This window comes from Triplophysa rosa, linkage group LG2, assembly GCF_024868665.1.
Source record: "Triplophysa rosa linkage group LG2, Trosa_1v2, whole genome shotgun sequence".
Classification (NCBI taxonomy): domain Eukaryota; kingdom Metazoa; phylum Chordata; class Actinopteri; order Cypriniformes; family Nemacheilidae; genus Triplophysa; species Triplophysa rosa.
This window is the reverse complement of record NC_079891.1, coordinates 27,678,193-27,701,345: the sequence shown is the minus strand read 5'-3', so window position 1 is coordinate 27,701,345 and position 23,153 is coordinate 27,678,193. Positions and strand designations below refer to the sequence as shown.

General features: G+C 39.0%; 3 protein-coding genes across 5 annotated transcripts in view; 1 reads left to right on the top strand and 2 right to left on the bottom strand.

Moving 5' to 3' along the window:
• Positions 1-13,418, bottom strand: part of si:ch211-26b3.4 (connector enhancer of kinase suppressor of ras 2) — a 31,215-nt gene extending 17,797 nt beyond the window's left edge. Inside the window, exons 1-5 of one of the 2 annotated variants that reach the window (XM_057322599.1) lie at positions 12,707-13,418; positions 2,363-2,526; positions 793-995; positions 453-540; positions 308-349 (exon numbers count right to left, since the gene is read on the bottom strand). In XM_057322599.1, coding sequence (XP_057178582.1) covers positions 308-349; positions 453-540; positions 793-995; positions 2,363-2,526; positions 12,707-12,770 — 561 coding nt within the window. In that variant the 5' untranslated portion in view covers positions 12,771-13,418. Of the gene's footprint in view, positions 1-307; positions 350-452; positions 541-792; positions 996-2,362; positions 2,527-12,706 lie in introns of those variants that run through there. The other variant, XM_057322609.1, reaches the window with a different exon arrangement.
• Positions 13,419-14,100: 682 nt separating this feature from the next.
• Positions 14,101-20,168, bottom strand: si:dkey-237j10.2 (uncharacterized protein LOC568721 homolog). Its single transcript, XM_057326246.1, has 3 exons — positions 19,624-20,168; positions 16,870-17,038; positions 14,101-16,121 (listed from the first exon to the last, which is right to left on the bottom strand). Exons 2-3 carry the CDS (start codon positions 17,027-17,029, stop codon positions 15,466-15,468), a joined length of 816 nt encoding a protein of 271 aa, XP_057182229.1. The 5' UTR covers positions 17,030-17,038; positions 19,624-20,168; the 3' UTR covers positions 14,101-15,465.
• A 148-nt stretch (positions 20,169-20,316) lies between these two features.
• On the top strand, positions 20,317-22,938 carry hmgn7 (high mobility group nucleosomal binding domain 7). 2 transcript variants are annotated; one of them, XM_057326264.1, is made up of 6 exons: positions 20,317-20,451; positions 21,268-21,294; positions 21,399-21,428; positions 21,694-21,741; positions 21,838-21,936; positions 22,092-22,938. In XM_057326264.1, the coding sequence occupies exons 1-6, from the start codon at positions 20,437-20,439 to the stop codon at positions 22,149-22,151; spliced, it is 279 nt and encodes a 92-aa protein (XP_057182247.1). In that variant the 5' UTR covers positions 20,317-20,436; the 3' UTR covers positions 22,152-22,938. The 2 variants fall into 2 exon arrangements, with proteins under 2 accessions (XP_057182247.1, XP_057182240.1); XM_057326257.1 differs by having other exon boundaries at positions 21,835-21,936.
• Positions 22,939-23,153: the final 215 nt, after the last annotated feature.

The following is a 23,153-nucleotide window of genomic DNA, read 5'->3' as shown; positions in this document are numbered from 1 at the left end:
TTAAATAAAAATGTTAAATTTAAGATTATAAGTCTTTATTTGGGGGCCGCAAAGCGATGCACTCTACACAAAGGGGGCCTTACAACGAAAAAGTTTGAGAACCACTGCCTTAGGATTCCATAGTAAACAGATGACTGTTTTTCCTGTATTTTTATTATTTAAGGGTCAAGTTGAAATAATAAAACTTAAATTGTATTTCATCTGAACTATTCCTTTAATCTAAAAAAATAAAAAAGTGATTTTTAGATGACACGTGTGTGTGCACATTTGTGTAAAATATAAACAGGCAGAAAATAATATCACTCACCACATGTAGAATTTTATTTTCAGTTTCATATACTGTGCAATCCTGAAAAAAGAGACATAAATGAAAACCTTAATAAAGTGCTACGTTAGTCACATATCAAAACACTCAAATACACGTTGTCTACATCTCTCTAACTCACACACACCTGCTGTACTATAGTTGTTAGTTCTAGACAAAGCTGAACGATGTTGTTCTTCAGCACTGAGTACTCAGAAACACTGACAAATGGAGACCTACGAACAAAACATACACAGAGAGATGAGGCCATTACAGCAGACAAACAAAAAGCCCTATTTCATATTCTCAATAACATAATTTGCTCCGTTCATTTCATTATTTTTCCATTTCTATTCCATCCCATTGAAGTAATAAGTGAAAGCTACTTGGCTTATTTAGATTTTATTTCAATTCCATTTAGTTAGATGTGATGCTATTTTCAGCTCGGTTCGGTTCAGCTGAGGTTCTGTTCAGGTCAGTTTCGTTACCTGTCCAGCCATGCGAGCAGATTTTTTGCCGCTCCGATGAGGTCAACGACTGAGGTCAGGAAGTCATTGGGAAGGCGCCGTGAGACTCGTCCATCATAATGGCCCCCACGACGGCGACCTGTTATGAAGTTCTGCAGATTCTTGGCCGACGCGTTGAGTTTGTGTGACAAAGTGCGCAAATTTTCTGTCTCGAGACCATAGTTCTGCAACAGGATAAATATATTTTTAGAAAAAAAGCTTTTTAATATAAAACACCCAGCTTTGTCACATGACACTTCTGGGACAAGCATTTATTTTTAGGTCGAGCTTCACCGTTGGAAAATGGAAGCTGGAAGCACAACAATCAATTTTGTAATTCACAGACATGAAAGCAACACCATGCAAGTGTCAGCAGAATATAACAGAACCAACACCCTCAGAGTGCCATCGCGGCACGTGTAGACGGCCATCACTACGCACTAACAAGGTTACTCTGAAATAAAACGCTGCCTACGCTGTGAAATGCTATTAAAAAACCATAATCTATGTCTCAATGCAAATGAAAACGCTATTACTCCAAATAAATGTGATTTTCTTAGAAGTGCTTCTTGGTGAGACTGCTGTGTTCTAAAACCCCTCATTTCTGTGAATCGATGTTTAATTCAGTATACCATCCATCACGTGTTTTGTGGTTCCCACAGCTTATTTTCTTCGCAATTCCTCTAGGTTTGTTCACCGTGCTAATGAATTGCCTGTGGAAAGCGATGTTCTCGCAAGTGCCGCCGGACCAGCCCCCCATCCTAGTTATTTTATAGAATGGAGGGCTTTTCCCTCTTTCACTCCTCATTTTGTCTTTATATGGTGTTTATTGGTCCCTGCAGTGCTGATCTGTCATAATTTTCCTCCGGCAAATGGAAATAGACCTCGGCTGTCGTGACTGTCGTTCTATTATTTAACGCACGCTCCACAATCGCCGCCTCAATCGGAGGCAACAATGCATATTAATATGCAGAAACCCATTTACTGCTCCAGCTATTATTAAAAATAAAGCCTTATATAAATAGGCTCGCACGTAAGCTCTTTGTAATGTTGTTTATGGCACCTTGGTAAAAGGTTTAAGAGGCATCCGTTGAATCGAAAAAAGTTTTCGGCGAGCTCTGCTTTTTAGGGAAGATAGAAGAGAACTAGAGCAATATGAACGATTTTAGATACAAACTCTCAAAGGAGGAAGAGATTACAATGAGTGATATTTTAACACAGCACATTGTGCATATGATGAATACTGTATGTGATATTGTGAGCAATAATGCTGGTTTTCATAAACAGCTGTCAATCTGTTGACGTCATTAAAGTTAACTACTAAATCTTTCTGTGGTATACAAATTCCTCAGCAGCCAATCAGGATCTCATGCGGCCTACACACACCCCCACCTCTCGTTGTGTACTGGTTGGGAGATTCCCGCTGGGTGTTAATCATTCAGCGTTAAGCCGAGTTTGATTAAAATGTCTGTTGTGTCATTAATACAAAACAAACACATCGTTATCACAGCTAGTCTCTATCGCACACTTTCACACAAACACACGCACACACCAGTGCACAGAGTAAGTCCACAGCCTCCAGAATGAGCTCCTGGTGTCCGATGCGGGTCACGCCAAGCTCTTCTAGTTCCTGATGGGTAATATGAAGTAGCTGCTCTCCAGTGATCTGCTCTCTCTCAAATGTCCTCATGTACTGCAGCAAACAGTCGTCCAGTCCTGGGAAAAAGAGCGAGAGATGCTGGTAAGAGGGGCAATACGTTTTTTACTTTTAGGTGCATTTTGTAAATGTTAAAACATACAGCACTCAAGAGGATTTTGATGTTTCATGTTTCATTGCAATGTTTTCTTAATGTTGAATATATATTTTTTTCTTTTTTGTTATACATTACATACATAAAATATAGTACTTCCACGCAAATAAGGATCTCTGACAATACTTTGGCAATACAATTACTAATCACTTACTACACTCATCAATATACAGATAGAAATTGTCGCTGTCCTTCTGAAACCTTGGATGTCCAAGTTAGCTGTTTTTCAAGAAACTGAAAAAAACTGTACTTATTAAATGATTAAATACTTTGTTGTCAAAGTTGAGAAGCACTTTTTAATAGGTTTATGATTTATGGCATAAAATAAATATCACGAAATACGGAGATATGAGGATGCAGATGGATAGCAGCGATATGAACATCATGATCGAATATTATGAAATATGTCAGATGTTGGATATGAAAGAAAATCACTACCAGATCAAAATGATTTTTTTCAGCATTTACTCACCCTCATGTTATTACCAGTGGGTCAATGACATATACCGACCACTTGTCATGCGGTGCGAGCAACAATATCAATTAATTTGTGGCTAAAGTATGAATCTCTGATACAGTAGGCTTAAGTTAATGGTATTTTTAAAACATTTATATCAGTTGTATGCGATTTTGAGGAAAAAGATGTTTGTTCATTTTGTTAATTTAGGAAGACATCATTATAGAACAAAATAATAAGATGACTACTATACCAAAACTCAAAGAAATGCAAAAACTTTGTTACTAAACACTTTAAATACTAATGTTACGCATGTCAAGGAAATGAATTAATTTTAAGATAAATCACAGTTGCACCACATGACTTTTTTAAGGCTATGGCCAAATCATAGATGAAAAACACTAAAATCACTTAACTTAAAATTTTAATCTGCACTTACACATTCTTAAAGTTTGAATAACTGCAATTGATATTATTATTTATTTGCATTTTAAAATTGGCAAGTCGAAAATCCTTATGTGTCATTGACCCAAATTCACTTTCTTGAATTTTTGAAGAATCTTCAAAACAACAATTTAAGTAAACTGGGACAGTCTTCAAAAATGTGTTCCAAAGAAAAAGTATGGGGTTAGAATGACGCAAGATTGAGTAAATAATGAAAGAATATTCATTCTTGAGGGTAACCGTTTCTTTAAACCATGACTGAGTGTAATGAGTGATTCTTGCTATAATTGATGCTTTTCCTAAATCCACTTCTAGCCATGTCTTTCAGAAAAAGACACCTTCATTGCTCAAGACGCACACTACACACACACAGATCTCCTGACTAATGTTGGCTGCACTACAGAGGCTCTTCAGATGGAACATTCTGAACTTGCAGAAACACAGAGGCTGAATGTCTTTCATAAACAGCTCTATCACATCCAATACGCACACAAAAGCTCAGTTTGACCTGTGTGTTATTTTACAATGTGCGTGTAGGATGTCCTTCAGCTAAACAGACTCTCTCGTGCTCATTCTCTCCAATCTCTCTTTTTGCTCTAGCTATATGGGTTACTTGGCAACCGTTGCTTAGAGACGAGGAGGTAAGCCTGCACGAGAAATGATAAAGGCCTCCATTTCCTACAGTCCAACACACACACACACACGTCTGTGTCGGAGAGGGATGCATACACGTAGGCATACACTGAAAACATTTATACATGTTTCACACATAAACACAAATTGGAAACAGGTTTCTTGATCACTCCTCCTTCCTGCCATTGGTCAGAAAACAGAGAGTCCCACCCAAATAATTTGAGTCAATGTTGTTGAGTGGGCTGGTTGGGACCCTCGAGAAACAATATCCTGACCAAAACCAGTGTTTTCACTTTTGAAAGAAATCAACCCATGAATGGTTTTCTCACACTGAGGTACTAAAAAACAAAGCTGGGATTGTATTTTACCATGGTCAAAATTACACTTTTAAACATGTAATCATCACCCAGATGGTTGTTAACTGTAATTCTCTGAGTGTAAAATACATCTCTAACTCTTCTGGTTTAGAGTCCAAGCTGTGCTAATGCATTACCCCAGGCATCTGATTCAAGAACAGCTGACAAAGGAAAACATGTATTAGGTTCCTCCCACTGAGCGAGGTGAGTCATGGTGAGGAAACCCCTTAGAAAATGATCAAACACGCACTGAAAAACACACGCTCACAAACATCTAACCATTCCAAAGACAGTTTCTTCTGGATTATTTATTTGTCTCCGTCTTTGAATTTTACATCGATTGATAGATCTGTTCAGCACGCCATTTATTCTTTGATCATCTCAGTGAGAGCACAGGTATCAATGTGCAGTCGCCAATATGTCTTTGCCTCTCCTGCCTTTTTCTTTGGTTATATTACAACAATCGAACACATTCCAGCTCTATTGTTTGTTTGAAAGTCAAAATCAAACAAAATGGCTAGAACATACAGGGCCTGCAGGAGATTTTCTGATCATTTTCTGATAAATAGTTACATACATTGTCTTGCACTGTAAAAAAAACTGTGATTGTAAAGAATTTTTGTGTTTTACTTTTTTACAAAAAAAAATATGAAACAAAAAAACAGAACTAGGGTGTCGGAGCTGTGGCTCAGTGGTCAGCACTCCAGACACGTTGGTGGCTCATAGGGACCCAGGTTCAAGTCGGCACCCCGTCTCTCTTCCCCCATGCTCCTATCTGTCTATACTGTCCTATATATATATATAAATAAAGCCCAAAAATATAATAAAAAACTGCAAATGTATAAGTTGGGTTATTTTATGTTTATGTTGCATAAATCATTTGGGTCCACAGTGCAAACTGCAATACATTAAAAACAACATGGTTTATTTCAACCACTGGATGTTAAATAAAAAAACACCTCATTAGGTTGCTACAAAGAAGGAGCAAAAGGCAGAAAACATGTCTGTTGTATAGGTGAGATTCAAAATTTGGCTTGCTATTCTATCATTCTATCATACATTACATACGAAGTACATGCTTCATGGGAAAGAAGACACAAAACATAAAGATTAATCAAAAACACATTTTATGAGCAACATATTGATACAAAGAGGTGAACACTTTACTTTAGTTTAGGCTGAAATATATATTTTTAGTTCATTAGATAAGATTTGAGAAATGAACTAAAAATATTCCATAATTAACTGAAGACTTATGAGCTTCTGGCCATTTTCCAATGTCATATTCACTACAGATAGTATCCACTGTGTATCTTTAAATCTGTATGAAAAAAGAGCGAGACCTGACACGACTTGACAACTATGTTAATTATAGCTGTTCATTAAGGGCTGCTTTAAACAACAATTTTCCAGGAATGCAGAGATTGACCAATCAGAATGTAGTATTCCAAAGAACCATCTAATTAATATATATGAACTGTTTCTATTTTTGTACGACTGTGGTGCTGCGTAGCAGAAGCCGGAAGGAAACTGTAAATTTGCTGCTGAGGCCCGTTTTATGTTAGTAAAAACGCCTTACAGTAAATGCACATCACAAACCTCTTGTTGCACTTATAACTACCGCTATTGTGTGCCATGGGAAAGGTTCCTTGAATCACTTTTGCTGTCCAAACATTTAAAACCTATTTAGAAACTGGTGTATAGGTGGTGAGTAGTATTTATGTAGGGCAAATAATTATTTTAGTAAAGTTTGGTTTTGGTTCATGCAAGGTTATTTACCATTTGAAATAATGATTGACTGGAGCTTTCTGTGTTAATAAAAGAGAACCTGACCTTGAGCAGGTGATGAGTGCTAAAACATTCAGCTCATGTAAGGTGTGCAAGAGCGGAGTACCTTCTCCAGCAGAGCACTAAGTTTGTTTTGGGTTCATTCAATTGAAGGCATTCATCAAATCAGTCTTTTACATTGCATGAATCAACACCGAACTCAGTATAAACTGGGCTGTGTTTCCCAAAAGCATCATAACCTTAAGTTGATCTTAGAACCATTGTCACCAATGCAGCTACGATCAACGTAGGCTTACGATGCTTTTGGGAAACGCAGCCCTAGCCTGACCTCTGTGGTCTCACTCTTTCCAGTGAAAACTGTGTTTGGAAATGCAGGCCAAATGATAGAAACCGTGGAGTTCTTAAAGTCACCATGAACCGTAAGTTGTAATTGACTACTTTTCCGTACTGTGACGCATATCTGAGTGAAACGGCTTCTGAAATTAGAAAAAAATTAGGAGGGGGCTTTATTTTGCCCTTCCATTTTGATTGGTTTTCTTGTAAGTTGGGCCTGGAGGGGAGAGCTAAAAATGTCTGGCCATTGGACAGTTAGCAGGCGCGCAGATGGCACTAGGGACATGACCCCCTCAGATTCATAGTGACACGATCCGTCCCCCTCACTGTCCTTATGAAGGGCGACAAACATCGGTAAAACTGAGGATTACTCAGGGTTTTCGCTATGTACATTAGCCTCTACTTAATTATTTTGCAGTCACTGCTTCAGAATCGGGTCGGCCACCGACGTTTACGTTCTCTGTGCTCTCTGTGTACTGCTGCAAGCCTGCTACGACTCCTGACCCCGCCCCCGGGGTCCTATGAGGAGCTGTTAGCTGCCTCAATTGTGCCTGTAGTAGCGGTAACCATAGTGATCAAATGCCATCATCTATGACTGAGCTGGTGATTTTTCTGGACTGAAAAAAATGGACTGTATAACTGCCACATGAAGGCAAATAGCGAATTAACACAAAAAGAATGGTTGGATAAATCAAACAATGTATCGTCAGGAAATAATGTTTTATATGGACTTAATTACTAAATTAAAGGGTCATTAAGACTAAATTAGGGTCCTGGCATAACATTATCATCTAACCCAATGTTCTGTATAAGTTGAGTGAGGTAAATATACTGATTTATGTTTAAATGTTTAAAGAAAACATATTTTGGTGGGTGATTGGCATACTAGACAAAAAACAGTTTGATCATGCATTGCTAGTGTTGACAGGTAGGCCTTGGTTCTGTCACGAACTGTGGCAGGAGAAGAACCCAAATGCAGGCAGACAGTAAGGGGTTAACAGAGACTTTATTTTAACAAAGAAACAAAAGACAAAACAAAAACCCACGAGGGGGTAAATGACAAAGTAACAAAATAATGATACACACAACAGGACCAAGGCTAACTAAACACTAAACTAGACAATACTTTGACAAAGACTAAACTAAACACTTACTGAAACAGGAACAGGGAGCACATGGAACGTAAAGCAGACATCAACCATGGGTAAGCTCGACAAACGTACACACTCAACGCAATCCAAAGGCACAAGACAAAGAAACATGAGGGTATAAATAGAGAAGACAAACGAGGGATAACGAGCAGGGGCAGGTGTAGAACATAAGACACAAGAGGGAGACAATACCGGAAACGAGAGGGGCGGGACCAATGACAAGACCTGAGAAAACACATGAGATGTCAAAAAACAAACATCTCATGGTCTTCTCACATAAAACCTAAGGCTTTGCCATGGCTCTGCTACAGGACCAAGAAAAACATGACTAAGGAAGCAGAGCCATGACAGGTTCATTGTTGTTTATCCATGATTTCAAATAAGAATCCTTCAATGGCTTTTTAGTGCAAGCCATTAGTCCAAATTATGCAAAGTAACTACTTGAGCATAAAATTTTTCTTTCCCGTGTTGTGGATTTGGATGATACATTTTAAATGCTTGGTCCTAATAGTCAATAGGTAAGGGATAATGTACAAGCAGCCGGTTGATTTCGCAGAAATAAGCCCCGACAGTGTGATCAGCTTATTTCGCGATAACAGCCGGCTGCTTGTACATTATCCCGCTTATTACACACCTACTTGGCACATTAGAAAAAAACTGGACATGAAATGTGAATTTGAAATATTCTATTAGCTAATTTTTACCTAATGCAGACCTTCCGCGAGGAAAAGCCGTTTACTTTCGGTTTTAAGGTAAGAAACGACGTTTAAATGTTACGAACAGGCTATTTGGTTTATTCATTTGTAAATATAATGTCATATATGATATTAAAAGACATATTTATATTGAATTTGTCAAAAAAAAAACTGTCAAAATGATTTGCTGCATCACATTGCGTGCGTTATTAGTTTTGAGCAGATGTTAACTGGGAATAATGAACCTGCAAATGTCGCGACTGGCAAATCAGAATCAAGCATTCCAACATGCCGTGTAATAACCTGTAATAGTCAATAGCTTTTTAATAGTCAATATCCTCCATGGCAAGAACATTATATTCAGAATTGAAAGAACTGAACTGATAACTGCAAACAATACTTTATATATACAGCTGCGGAAAAAGAGACCATTGCAAACTTTCATTTAATCAGCTTTTCTAGATGTATTGTGGCCATTCCAGTCCAGTGTTTGTTGAATTTCAACAAAATCAAACCTCAGGAGTGACAAAGTCACCCAACAGCAATGTGAATGACTGACAGCATGACAAGACACATGAAAACTGTGATAAAAATTGAGGTTATCACTTTAAAAAAATAATCTTTGAACTTTTCCTAAATACATGTACAAATATCACTGTTGTATTGCTTAAAAGTGAATATGAACTTGTTTTCTTCGCATCATTTAAGGTCTGAAATAAACGCAGAGCATCTTTTCTGTTATTTTGACCTGTTTCTCCAGTTTTCCTTTTCTGCAAATAAATACAAGTAGAAACAATATTTTTATTTGAAATTAGCAAGAAATATTGTTTGTAGTAGTAAATATTTTTTTATAGTATGTAATGCACACTACATTACACCGTGTCCACACCGGACTCGGCGTGGCGCGATGGGACGCGATAAGAGACAATAGAACATTATAATAGAATAGAGCATTAGAACATTTTGTCCACACTGGGTGCGGCGCGACAATCAATGGGAATGCGTCCGGTGTAGACACGGTGTTAGACATTACGTATTTTAAAAAGTAGCTATAACCTCATGCATGTTAAATGCTAATTTTCAATTCAAATTCAGCTTTTCCACTGCATCTTTTTTTGTATTTAAAGTTATACTGCAAATCCTACAATTTCTAAATTCTTGGCTGTCAAATAAAGAAAAATCCTGGTATGGAAGGACCAAGGCACTGGTGTGCTATCAGTACTGTTATTTTATAGGCTATATAATATCAATATTTGTGTTTATTTATATTTCTGTTTTAGACAGATGCTTCCTTACAAAAGAAGAGACAATAAAGATATATTGCATTTGATTACCTGCACCGGAAAACCCCCAAGTATTAAAACAAAACCTCAAAGTGCCAATAAAAACTACACCAATACAACTGCAGGAATACAAACAAGTTTAACAGGTTTGCAAATGAAACCAATATATCTCTGGTCAGGTTTTATTGGATGAAACAGGTGAGCCAGTGGCTTATGGAGTGTGGCCACGTTTTGATAACAGAAAATGGTGAAGATACATACTCTGATAAGTAGCAGAGAAGAGCAATAGGAGCAATGAACTCTGGAGGAAGCGCTGCAATGACACAAATTCCACATTCTGTGAGTTGCCAATGTTCACTGTTATCTGAAACATGCTTTGAAATATAACAATATTAATTTAACTTTACTATAACAAACTATAACAGCACACAAAACTGACCCAACAATAAATGCAATTATTAACCTAAACACAACATCAAATCAACTACTGTGCCAAATGTATAGCCACAGTGTCCAGACATCACCTGCTTAGTACCATATCCAACCTGCGTGACTTTTCAAATGTAAGCTAAAAGGCTCAAAACTAGTTGACATAAGGCATCCAGCAGTAGAGTTTTACATTACAATTAGAGTAATGTTAGAGGAGGTAGATTATTATTCAAGACACCATGAGTATACACATGTCTACACCAGGTCAAGCTTCTTGTCATTCTGCCAAGGGTAGGGAAAGAATCAAATGCACACACACACACATAGGGTTGGGAATCGAAAATCAATTCCAATTTGGAATCGGAATCGAAAGGCTAGGAATCGGATCGGAATCGAAAGGAATAGGAATCGGATACTTGAGATTAAAATTTGAATTCCTCTTATCAATTCCTGTGTGCATATTTTCAGAAAAGTACATGCGTTGCATGATCTGCTGATATCTCAATAAAAGCCCTTATGAAAATTATCGATATTTTTTACTGTAGTAAGCATAGTATAGCTATAGAATTTGCATTAAAGCACAGGAATCACAAATTAACCATAGTTGCATTATAGTAACTGCAGTTTAACCATGATGTAGTTCAACTATGATAATACAAATTGTAATAAATCAGAAAAGGTGTGTTTCTATGTGTAAATATACACAAAACGGTGCTCATAAATATATAAATATATTTTGCAAACAAGTCAATAAGTAGGCTAAATGACCATACAGGTTGATATCTAAATGTTTTACTTCAACTGTGGAATCGAAACTGGGAATCGATAAGAATCGAAATCGATAAGCAGAATCGGAATTGGAATCGGAATCGATAAAATTGAAACGATTCCCAACCGTACACACACATACACACACAATGTATCACCGAAAAATGGCAATGACATCTGGTCCAACACAGCAAACAATAAATACCAGTAAACAGTAAGTACATTTAAAATCAGTAACACTGACATATGTTTGCTTGTCCAGAACCTCTAAGAAATCATATGCAGAAGCGGAAAATAGCAAGTCCCTGCAGACTGACCCTGGATCAGGTGCACTGAGGTCTGATATGTCAGCAATAATTCTGAAAATGATCCACAAGCAGCTGCTTTACAGTTCGCTCTTTATCTGAAACAGGGTGCAGAGTTTCTGAAAATGGAAACCATCCTGCACAACTGGCCGTGAAACCTAGTTCTATAAAACACAGAACTGGTTCACTACTTGGATTGCTTCACACATTCCAAAAGACAAAGCCTTATTTCTGTACCAATCGAGAGACTGGACAACAATATGTGTACAGGCGTTTAGCGGATAAAAGGCCACAGAAGATATTGTATGGCATGTATGTGGGCCGTACATTGTTTTAAGCTTTGCAGTGTCTTGGACATACAGATAAAGAGTACATGTGCATATTTGTCCGTTATAAGGTTGGTGGAAAAGATTTTCTGACCTTTGAAATGCTCATTGGGTAGAGATTATGAGCAGGAGAATTCGTGTGCACTAATGCCCTTACACTTCACTTTAGATTAGATCTGATCTCACTGGTATTTTGGTCCTCTGTCTCTCCACCACAGTTGCTTCATTGTGCTCCACTTATAGTAGCATCTGTGTAGCATCGATCAGAGTGTCTTTATGTGTCATCTCCACAGAGGACCGTGTCATTAATGGGAAGGTGTTTGGAAATCAAGTACACGCTGTCAATTTTACTCCCACTGTAAAATGCCCCTGAGCTCTGACTGCATGACGAAACCTCCGCGGTGTGACTTTAACTGTCTGCAAGCGGCATTCGTCCGATAGTCTATTTCCCGAAGCGTGTGTGTGTGGGGTGGGGGGAACGGCCGAGGCTCAGCTGGTTTGCACAGATACCGTCATAGGTCTTCTGGTCCCTGGATTACGCGCATCCGCACCGCAACACACTGGAAAAGGCAGAGCGCACTGCGCGCAACGGCCTGGTTCTGTCCATGGTGCTAGTTTTCACCGCGAGAGAGGGAGATTTGTTCACTGAGGCTGGAAACAGTCTCTCTCTCTCTCTCTCTCTCTCTCTCTCTCTCTCTCTCTCTCTCTCTCTCTCTCTCTCTGTCGCACTGTGCACTCTCTATCTCTGTGTGCAAATATGTACGTGTGTGTTGTATGAAAAAGCAATGTCGTCCTTTATGTCATTATAAGCGTCTTTTTGCTCATCTGCTTGCAAAACACGCGTGCGCGTGCACACAGACTCACACACATATCACGAATCCTAGACCACACGCGCACACCCCCCTCTCGCGCGACGCGTGTAGCTCTGCGCGGATCACACACACCATAGTGCGCCGAACAGAGTCGCAAAATGGCACACCAGCGCGATCAATACCTCACTGCACGGAGAGTATCATCTGTTCAGATCCAGCATGCAACCCCTACCCTGTACCCTTCTGCCCTTCCCCTGTCTATATGTCATATGTGTAAGGGGAATAATCGCAATAATTTGTGTTACCTTTCATCCAGTCCAGCACCTGCTTCGGGGACCATTTACTGATGGGTTCCATGACCAGCGCCATGGCTGGTGCGCGTTGATTTCCCGGTTGAATTCTGTATGGAGCGCGCGGACCATCCGAACCCCGAGAAACAGAACAGTTAGATCACGGGGGGACATGTGATTCCGTTACATGGACGGCGACGCTCGCGCGGCAGGAGCAGAGCCGTTGGATACATTCTCGCGAAGAACTGCGACGGTGAGAGATCCACGCGCGCGACTATACCCCGCCCCCTCCAACCCTCTCGATCGGCCTCTCTCTCTTTTTCACTCTTCCAAGCGTGCACCTGCTTCTCCAGTCTACGAAGCAGAGATGCAGAAAAAACGTGTCTATCGCCCCCCTCCCTTTCACACTCGCAGCGCTGCAGTATCACATGGGTCAGCGGTTCCGTGAGCGTGGGGACTGTTCGGTGACACTACCGATAAACACTGAGAAGCTCCACTGGGTCCTATTCTGAGAGCCTCCTGAGGGTGAGAAACAAACGAGTGTTTTTCAAACGACTACTTGGTATGCGTACTTGTATGCGCATCGATATATAGGTTGGACCGTTTCGCTCCCTCGTCCGCGCCTGGAAAAAATCTGCGCGCCCGTTCGCTTACGTCACCGCAGCCCCATTTACTCGTACAGGAAATTCGGAGTGTGCGCCTTTTGAACCAATAGCTGCGCAGCAGAGTGAGGTAACCACCGCAACCGACCGAGCCAGGGAAACCGGGTCACCCGATAAAATAGACAGAGAACCGAGTCTGTCCTAATCAAATGATTGGAGAGACCCAGAAAACAAAGCAGATCGGTGAGCTTTAGTCATGTATGCGTTTACATTCCTGTCCCACCACCAAGGGGCACGAAAATGTAAAAGATCTAGATTAAATGTTATTCTGGCACAGGACATTTCCAGGACTCGTGTAGAGAGAGCGCATGAGAAAGAGGAGAGCGGTCCATCTGGTATTGTGGTGTGCCTCATGGTGCCAGGCTAAAGAGCCTGTTTAGATGCCCACAGTGCAGCTACAAGAGTGTGAAGTAGCCATGTTGGCACAGATAACACACCACACACACACACATTTACAGATCACAGCTAACAGTTAATCCTGTTGATGATTCTATGAGTTTGGCTCCTATGTACCAGTGCCAGGGTATCAGCGTGCACACAGACACACACACACGCACGCACGCACACACACACACACACGCGCACACACACACACACACACACACACACACACACGCAGACTCGTATTCACACACTTTATTTACCTGTCACCAGTTACCAGTTACCTGTCACGTTGGTACCTCCCTATATCTGACGTCAGAGAGACGTCAAACAGAGAATGTCAGCAAAATTGATGAAAAAGGCATTTAGATTTAAATACCAATCCGTTACTTTATTCATATATGATGTTCAATTTAACACATACTCTACAAAAGGGAATGTATTTTAGCTGTAAACATCGAAGTAATATGAAACAAATTAAGTCTTACAGCACAGAGTAAATGACAATGTCATGGCCAGTATGACATAACCCATCGTGGAGACATTGGACGCTGTTCTGAAAAATACCAGCAGAGGGCGCCCGAACCATGTTAGTCTACGCCTCAGTGTAATGTATCAATAGCACCAGCAGGTGGTGCGATTTAACAAAAAAAGAGTAATTGTCCACTCACGTTGAATAAACTTCGTTCTTATTTTATCACAAATAACTCATAAAATAATCAGATTCAATAGATTCATTAATTATTAATATACACAAAACAGGATATTTGCTGATGACGTTTCAATCAACATAGAAAATGAAAGCTGGAGCAGGACTGAAGTAAGCAGTAACATTTGTAAACGTCATTATATAATCTACACATGACAGCTCGGTTCCTCTTTTCTTAAAACAAATTGTGGTAATACTGTTTGGTAAAACTTACAATGAAAATGAAAGAAAGGATGGGAGGTAATGAGTAAGGAGAAAAAAGACGGAGCCATAATGTTGAAATTGTGCTTCGGGTTTCTCTAGAAGTGACCTCTGGTTTCAGGAGCTTTTGTCGTTTGGTGGCTATTGGTTATTATGATACACTAACAATGAAGGTCTACTGGACCAGTATAAGTTTCTCTTCTCTTTCTCTCCTTTCTGCATTTCACTTCTGCTCTAGCTTGTGTAATAATCTTGCACATACTCCAAACCTGGCATTGTGTACTAATACATCTTGTTTAACAAATTATACACACACTTGATTATTAGCTCTATAAATATAAAGGTCCAGTTGAAAACTTAGTTTTTTTAGTTTTATCAATGTACATCATATAAAGAAAATAAATGCAATAATACAATGTAGTCTTTATATTTCACAGTTTCCTGTTTTTTACTCTTGTCACTACTGTCTGTCCTTATACATATTCACTGTAAAGCTGCTTTGCAATAATGCAAAATTCTGAAAGGTGCTATAGAAATAAATGTGTACTGAACTGAATACTGCTGGCACTTATGACAAATTGCCACTTTAAATAAGGCATTTACTAAATGTTTTTTTGTTGAAACACTTTACAACTATTACCCAGTTAAAATGTAAAATGTGTAAAATGATCTACATTAATGAGTTAAAGTGATTTTCTGCTGTGATCCACATCATTCCCCATGCCATTGCTAAATTATTTGTGTTTTGGTAAAAATACATGGGACCAAGAGAGGGAATTTAATGAGAACAGGAATGACGTCATCATGATAAGTGGGCGTGTTTACGAGGGTGGCTCCTCAGCTTCTGAGATACGCAGCACAGGTGAGCTGAAATGGGACGTGGCCGGAGCTGAACAAGTGCTCAAGTACCGCACAACATTTTTGGATGAAGAATCCATCTCTTCCCGATTGGTGCTATGCTCTTTCGGTACGGTCAGGCTGGTGGGCACCAGTGTTGGCATGACATCAGTGCCAGGCAATGATGATCCACAGCAAGCCATGTTGTGCATGTGCTGACAAAACACCTCCAGCATTTGATTCTCCAGATAACCATTCAACATGGAGTTGGTGAGCCTCCTCTCCCAGCCAGGACCCTGAACGCTCTCCATAACAAGATAGCCCTCATCCTGCTGTGTTTCTGAATTTAACTGTTGATTTTGATCCAGAGAAGGTTCCAGAGAGCTCAGGTCCTGAGATTGTAGCAGTGGTCCGTTGTCCTCTGAGCTAAGCAGGTCTAGGTTATGAGGACTCCAATGCTCCAGCCGATCACCTGCAAGTCGGAGGTCCGGATAGTCTTTATAGAAGCTGGGACAGCACCAGGAGCAATACAACGTCATGCCCAAGTGATCTTCCCCATCACAGCTGAGAATAGGCACAGCGTTGCTGGGTGCAGAGGCCCGGCAAGGTCTTGGCTTTTCAGGGCCTACAGGCCTACAGGCTGACAGGAAGAGAAAAATGTGTGAGCAACCAAAGAACCAACCTTAACTCACTTTACACAGAAAATAACAGAAATAAACAGTGAAGAAACATTCTTGATTTGATGCAATGTACTTTTGCACGCACATAAACGAGGAAGTACAAAATGTTAACAAGATGTTTTTGTTTCTCTTTTAGTTTTTTAAGGATTTTAGTGATTTTTTTTCTTTTGCATTGCATATAGTGTTGAACCAATCATTTACATAGAAATACTTTTAAATATAACAACATCATGTCATTCACTACTTTTATACATTGTTTGCCAGTCGTGATTGTTGCATCATAAATTAAATGACAGGCAGAAACGTTATCTTTTACACAACATTGCATTATTATTGCTATTCGAGTATTTTGCTTTATTACGCAGTTTTTAGTTTGTATGCTGTATGTCGTTTTACTACTCTTTACGCATTTCAACACCTGAATTTATGTGGTTTTTCTGTGTGTGAGCTAAAATTCTCACCAGCATCACACTTCCTTCCTGAACTTAATGTTTTTACATATATTAACTGTTCCCAGGACTAGGAGCACTCTAATCATCTAGGATTAATGGGTTGATATTTTACACCATTTTTCAAGTAAAACAAAAAAACAAACATCTCCACTGGTAATTGGTCATATCATTTCATGTTATTGTAAGGCATATGTATAATACTACGGTATAATACCATAACGTAATACTATTAACCCATAATTCTGTGGTTTCCCACCTCTAACCGTCTGCAGTGTCAGAGATGATCTGGCAGCAGCTTTCGCCATACAAGGGTCAGGGCGGTTGGTGGGGGTGCGTGAGTGTGTTTCATTATGTTCAGCATGATTCCTGGCGTCATCTTTGCAGTTCAGAAAATGAAGGAAAGCTTCTCCGAGCATGATAGCCACCTACACACACAAAACCACTTTAATGAATGTGTTATTAAATAATTAAATATTCAATCTTTTTTTTAGAGTGAATCAATTACAGGAACAGAAAATAATCAAACAGGAAAGAGTAACATTAAACAAAGTAAGTTCAATAGCATAGTGTAACATCAAACTGATAAGAAAAATAGAATGTAACTGAATATAATAGTTTATGCAATGCATATCATACTGAATTATTGAATTACTATGCAAACCAAACACACACACAGGCACACACACAAACACATTCTGCACATTTGCTGCACTTCCTTCCTTAATAAATGAACAATAACAGTAAATTTAGCTTGAATGTAACCATGATAGGCAGAAAAAGACATTTTGCTAAGCAATAGCACAAATAAAACGGCTAAATTTAGAAGATCACTTCAATTTCACTATAATCTCTATCTATATCATGATCTACTATATTACTCTATAGCTATATATTATTCCAGTCATTTGAACAATAAAACTTAAAGGAATAGTTCACCAAAAAATGAACATTCTGTCATCATTTACTCACCCTCAAGTTGTTCCAAAAATGTGAAAATTTCTTCTGAACATTTCTTCCAAATATCTTTCTCTGTTTTCAACAGAGAAACAACTAGAGGGTGAGTAAATGGGGACAGAATTTTCATTTTTGGGTATAGTGTCCCTTTTAGGGATGTAAAGATTCACTCAGCTCACGATGCGATGCGATTCACGATTCTGATCTCACGATGCGATTTATTCACGATTTATTTTTACAAAATGAGTTGAAACCAATTAGAAATGAACAACTTCCCTTGCATTATTTCTTAAATGCTTCACGTTTCTTTGTATAATAAAATTATGTTTTATTTCAAATAACAAAACTAAACTGCAATTGTATAACAAATTAATAACAGAAAAAGTCTCTTTAAAGAGTACATTCCTCAATATTTTTAAGGGCTTATTTTGGTTTATGGAGTGTCCGACAACAAGTTTATGTACATACATGATGTAAAAATACTATTATTTCGTAATAATAAGCAGTTTTTATTACCTTACTTCTTGACTGACTCTCAAATGACTCGTTCCGCGATTCATCTGTGTAATCTCCGCCTTTCCGCCAGCGTAGTCTGATCTGATTGGTCAGATAGTGTAGTCTGCTGTGATTGGTCAGATGGTCTAGTCTGCTGTGATTGGTCAAACGCGTTCAGCATGTGTCGCAAATGGACCGCCTATCATTACTACTGTATTACGGTTTGCAGGTGGTTGGATATTAACAGTGTATAGAGAGAGATGGCGTCGATTTTACCTTACCAGTTCGAGCCCGAGTCTGACGAATCATTCTTTAATCCTTATACAGATGCCAGTAAGAAAAAGGACTGTTTTAGACACTTCTCTTGTAACAGTTAGTTATCACGGCATACAGTGTACGGTGTTCGTATCTTCAGATGTTATTATAACTATAGTACACCACGCAGTTCTTGAAATAAAGACTTTGCGAGTTAATATGGTTGAACACTTACATTAGCGCAACGAGTTTATAGCTAACGTTAGGTAAACAAACAGTAACAACCCCAAAAATAACGGTAACGTTAGCTAAACACAGACATGAGATAACGTAACACAAATTTAATTTTAAGTAAAGACAAAAATAAAGAGTCACACTTACAGGTTGTGATTCGGTGGAGCTTACAGGTCCAAATAAAGTTGGTATTGCAACATCTTTTAAGGAAAGACGTTTAATGTATCCTGCAGTAAAGGCGCCAAGATTGATGAAGCAATCTTCGGTAAAATGACGCGCGCAAAGTAAAACGTTCGGTTTATACTCCTTTGGTGTCGTTTGAAAAATAAATAGTAACCATTTTTTCCTCAGAAGTTCTTCCTTTGGTAGTGAAAATAAGACTGACTTAGTTTCACTACATAGAACACAGCTTCTCTTAGACATGATGCACACGTCACGAACGAGCTAGTACAGTGTTTGGGGAGGAGAGAGTTAAGTTTTCGCAGTCAGTAGGCGGGGATTTCTCTAGTGACGTAGGTACATTGTGGTTAAAGATTCGGACAGGTCATGGCTTGTTCGCGTGATTCAGAGTCGATTACCTTTTTTATAAGCTAATAACTTTGTTATTCGTTCACCTTCGGATTTACAACTTGGCAGATTGCTTACATTCAAACACGGCAAAATTAAACACTTCATGAAATGTATTTTTTATGATCTCGAGGAATGTACTCTTTAATATAAACAAACTAATACTGTCAATGCTTTTCTTGGATTATTTTGCATTTAAGAAATATCAGCATGCCCACGTTTAAGTTTGCAGTGAACATGGCGGCCCCTGCTGTTCAAAAAATGTATTGCGATTCAGTTCAAACCTCAACCGATTTGAATCGTCACGCATTATAATCGATTTTCAACCGGCTCACGGTGAATCGTTACATCCCTAGTCCCTTTAAAACCTTTAGACAATTGTTTAATCCATTATGAGCAGATTAAATGCATTGTTTTGTGTTTTGTGCTTATAAAAAACCTGAAAAAATAAATTAGGAACTAATTTCTAAAGAAAGAAAGATATAACGAAATGAAAGGCTCTTACCTTGTTTTAGAACAGTGGGATACCTGTTTGTACGGTTTCTGAATACAAAAATATCTATCTATCTATCCCATGGATGAACTGTTTCGAAGGTCTGTAGACTGTCGTCTCTAACTGCTCACTGAGGAAGTAATGACAGTTATAGATCTCAGTCTCACACACCCAAGCACTTACACAGATTAGGCCACTGCGTGAATAAAGCAGAAGTGAGAACGTTTTTTTTACTCTTCTTCTATTACAAAATGGCACACACACGCTTTACAAAAGCAAGCAGACACATCTGCCCACCTGCTTTAAAACACTAGTCAGCAATTAGCCATAGAACCAGCAGGGATGTTGTTTAGGCACAGCAATACAGGAGTATGAAAGACGTTCTGTAATCAAATAAATATCAACTTTTTTCCTTGCCCTTTTAATTACACGTGCTACAACAAAATGCACTTAACTGGGAGAGCGTGCGTCACTAGATCAGATCTACAAAATATGAATTTGTCGGTAGGGATATTTTATAGGAAGTTTTGCCCTTGGATTTAACACCTCTTTCTGCGCTCAGGGTTTCGCGCGTAAAAGCACAGCGGAGGTAAGAATCTGGCTCCTCTGTGGCTGATCCAGATGCCCGCCGATTGGTCGAAAAGAACATCAATCACAGTGTCGCCACGCCTCCACCCTCCCATTCAACCACTGGCTCTAATGTAGCCCTGTGTTTACTACAGAATTAGTGCATAGCGGACGACAGTCTCCTGAACTGTGAACTCCGAATAACAAAAGATCACCTGTTAGTTTTGCATAAAAGAAGAAAAAATTCCCACACTCAACATGCCCAAGAGAAAGGTATGTAGAAAAGCCGAGCGCAGCATACGGCTACACTTTTGCCCTTACTAATCAGTCGTGAAATTAGGAAGCCTTCGAGACAACGTTTTTTTAATAGAAATTGAGGAGACTGCTTTAGAATTGGTGGGTAAGTAAAAATCGGTGTTAATTTTGCGAATTTTCCCCCGCCGGATCGCGGCGTTTTTGTCGACGGCACCGCGTTCAGCAGGAGGGTTTTAGTTGAGCAGTGCTGTGCTGAGGCTCGGCTTGATCTCATGCCCGTGCAGCCGCAGCCATGCTGCCCTCTCTCCATCTCCAACACAGCCCGACGAGAAAACCGACGATTATAAGCTCGATCGTGGCTTAAACGCCGTCGAATAGGGACTAAAAAATAGGGGGATAACTCTAATTTTCTAAACGGGTGTGATTTTAGGAAAAGTCGGTCACGTTAATAAACAATTTTAATGCATTTTCTTTGTTCGCCGTGGAAGAGGGGTGTCATAACGCCTGCTTGACGGTAGGTGGCAGCGCTGAGGCGGGAAAATCGCGCCCCTCCTCCTTATTGAAATATGTGTATCCCATGTCGTGGAATACCTCTGTAAAAAAAACAATGAAGACTTTTTGCATTTTTGCTAACTGACGAATAAACTGTGCGTTGTTGTGTGCTATCCATCTGTTAAGGCCACGTGAACTTTGCATAACGAAAAAGAAAAGTTGGGTTTACAAGTGTACCAACGTGCAGAACAGCGCAACCCATCTCAGTCTCTAAAAGTTTTTTCTGCCTTTTATGTGCATAAAATGTTCGTTTTTAACTTTGTTTGTTTTGTGTTTGTCCAGGGAGCTGATGGGGAAGTCAAGGAGGAGGTAAGAAACGATTAATATAGAAAAATCTCGATGCATTGCTCTATGTACATGACTGCTCCTCTGCCGCATGCCTTTGCATAAACTTTTTCTTTCTCTCCTTGTAGCCTCAGAGAAGGTCTGCTAGATTATCAGCGGTATGTCTTTTTTCTATATTTAACCTTAATGTCTATATACTGTATTTCTTTAGTTTTAGAGAGTGTTAAACCTTAAAAATAATTTAATTCATTTAATGTGAGCGCTGATCTCAGATTAACTACATGACTAATAGGGATTTATAAAAGTCTGCCCAAATTAGTTATGTTTTGAAAGTAAACAGATTTATTAAGTTGCTTATTAATAGTTAAGGAAATTAAAAAAACATCCTTGTGCATGGACCACGTGTTCTTTTTTCTCTCACAGAAACCAACAACTCCGAAACCTGAACCCAAACCCAAAAAGACTCCCAAGGTACAAATAGTAATTATACTTTCATGAATGTGCCATGAGTTGATACATGATCACGTATGTGTTACTCGTATTAATACTTTTTTTGTCTGATAGAAGGAGGTAAATGATAAAAAGGAAGAGAAGAAAGCAAAGGCAAAGCCTGACGAATCCAAGGAGGAGAACCAGTCGGAAAATGGGGAGACTAAAACCAATGAGGTATTCATACACTCAGTCTATCTCATAAGGTTATGGATAAAAACATTGCAGCAGTACATAATTGAACTAATTCTGCAAATCTTTTTAAAGAAAGACATTGATGACCAAAACTGAAGTAGCAGGATTCTTATTTGTTAATCACTTTCATTTTACAGGTTGAGAAAACTCCAGATGAGGAGGCAGAAACTGAGAAGGAGGACCCGAAGACAGAGTAGCACCACACCTGGTCATCCGTCCAAACGTCCATTTCTTTCCCCTTTTCTTCCCTTTTCCAGTTTTCTCTCTCCCTTTCCAGCTCTCTCAATAACCTCCTCTCTGCCCATCACCACCAGAGGAATATTTTTATCAGCGAATTTGTAAATACTGGTTCAGGTTTTTAGCACAAAAAACAAAGCTGACTAATAGGTCTTGCCGCGGCTGTATCAGGTGTCTACAACACGAGCGGTGTGAAAAAGGCGGCATCTTTCTTTTGTTTTATTGTTTTTCTTTTTTAGTTCTTTTATTTTTCAAGCGGATGGTCTGTAGCTTGGTTATGGAGTGGGAGGTGGGTGTTGAGTGTTGGTTGGTGCTATGGTCTGCTCTCAGTCTGTATGTTAGTGCTTGTGGTGTTGTTCTGGAGTCTGTGGCGTTTCTGTACGGGGTTTGTTTTATTTTTTCTTTTAAACATAATGGATTGTCTTTAAGAATGAGGAATGAATCAAACAAATGTCAAAGACAAATGAAAAAAGAACTACATTCCAGGATCGGCATTAGATGGTGAATCCTGGCTTTTTAAAAATCGTAACGCCTTTGCAATTTGTTGAAGCAGTTTAATGGGACTTTGTTTGGAAGCCAAAAATACCTTCTGTTGTTATAAAGGACTTTTTTGAAATTATGGGATTCAAACAAAACATTTAAAGTGTTTTTGAAGTTTTTTTAACAGTGAAAATTCATCTGAAAAAGTGTCCCCTATAATTCACTTGGTCTCACTCAATAAAAATCCATCATTGGAGTTTTCCTCAAGATGTCTGCTGTGGTCTTTTTAATGGATTTGGTAACTATATTAGTTATGCATGCATTTATGTATTAAGAAGTCAAATTCATCAGTTAAATCATGTCTTAGAAATGAATATGCAGATTTTTCATGATATGCTATTCTGTAAACCGTAATTGTCTTTGATGACAGGTCCCAGTTCATTTCTATTACTGTGGGTTATACCATTTTAGCACCAGATTTG

Excerpts from the sequence above, each read along its gene's own strand:
- si:dkey-237j10.2 (XM_057326246.1), bottom strand. The coding sequence starts at position 17,029 with ATGCTCGGAGAAGCTTTCCTTCATTTTCTGAACTGCAAAGATGACGCC. Across the intron at positions 16,122-16,869 it reads GACACTGCAGACGGTTAGAG|CCTGTAGGCCTGTAGGCCCT; the intron begins GTGGGAAACCAC and ends TCTTCCTGTCAG.
- hmgn7 (XM_057326257.1), top strand. Across the intron at positions 21,295-21,398 it reads ATGGGGAAGTCAAGGAGGAG|CCTCAGAGAAGGTCTGCTAG; the intron begins GTAAGAAACGAT and ends CTCTCCTTGTAG. Across the intron at positions 21,429-21,693 it reads GGTCTGCTAGATTATCAGCG|AAACCAACAACTCCGAAACC; the intron begins GTATGTCTTTTT and ends TTTCTCTCACAG.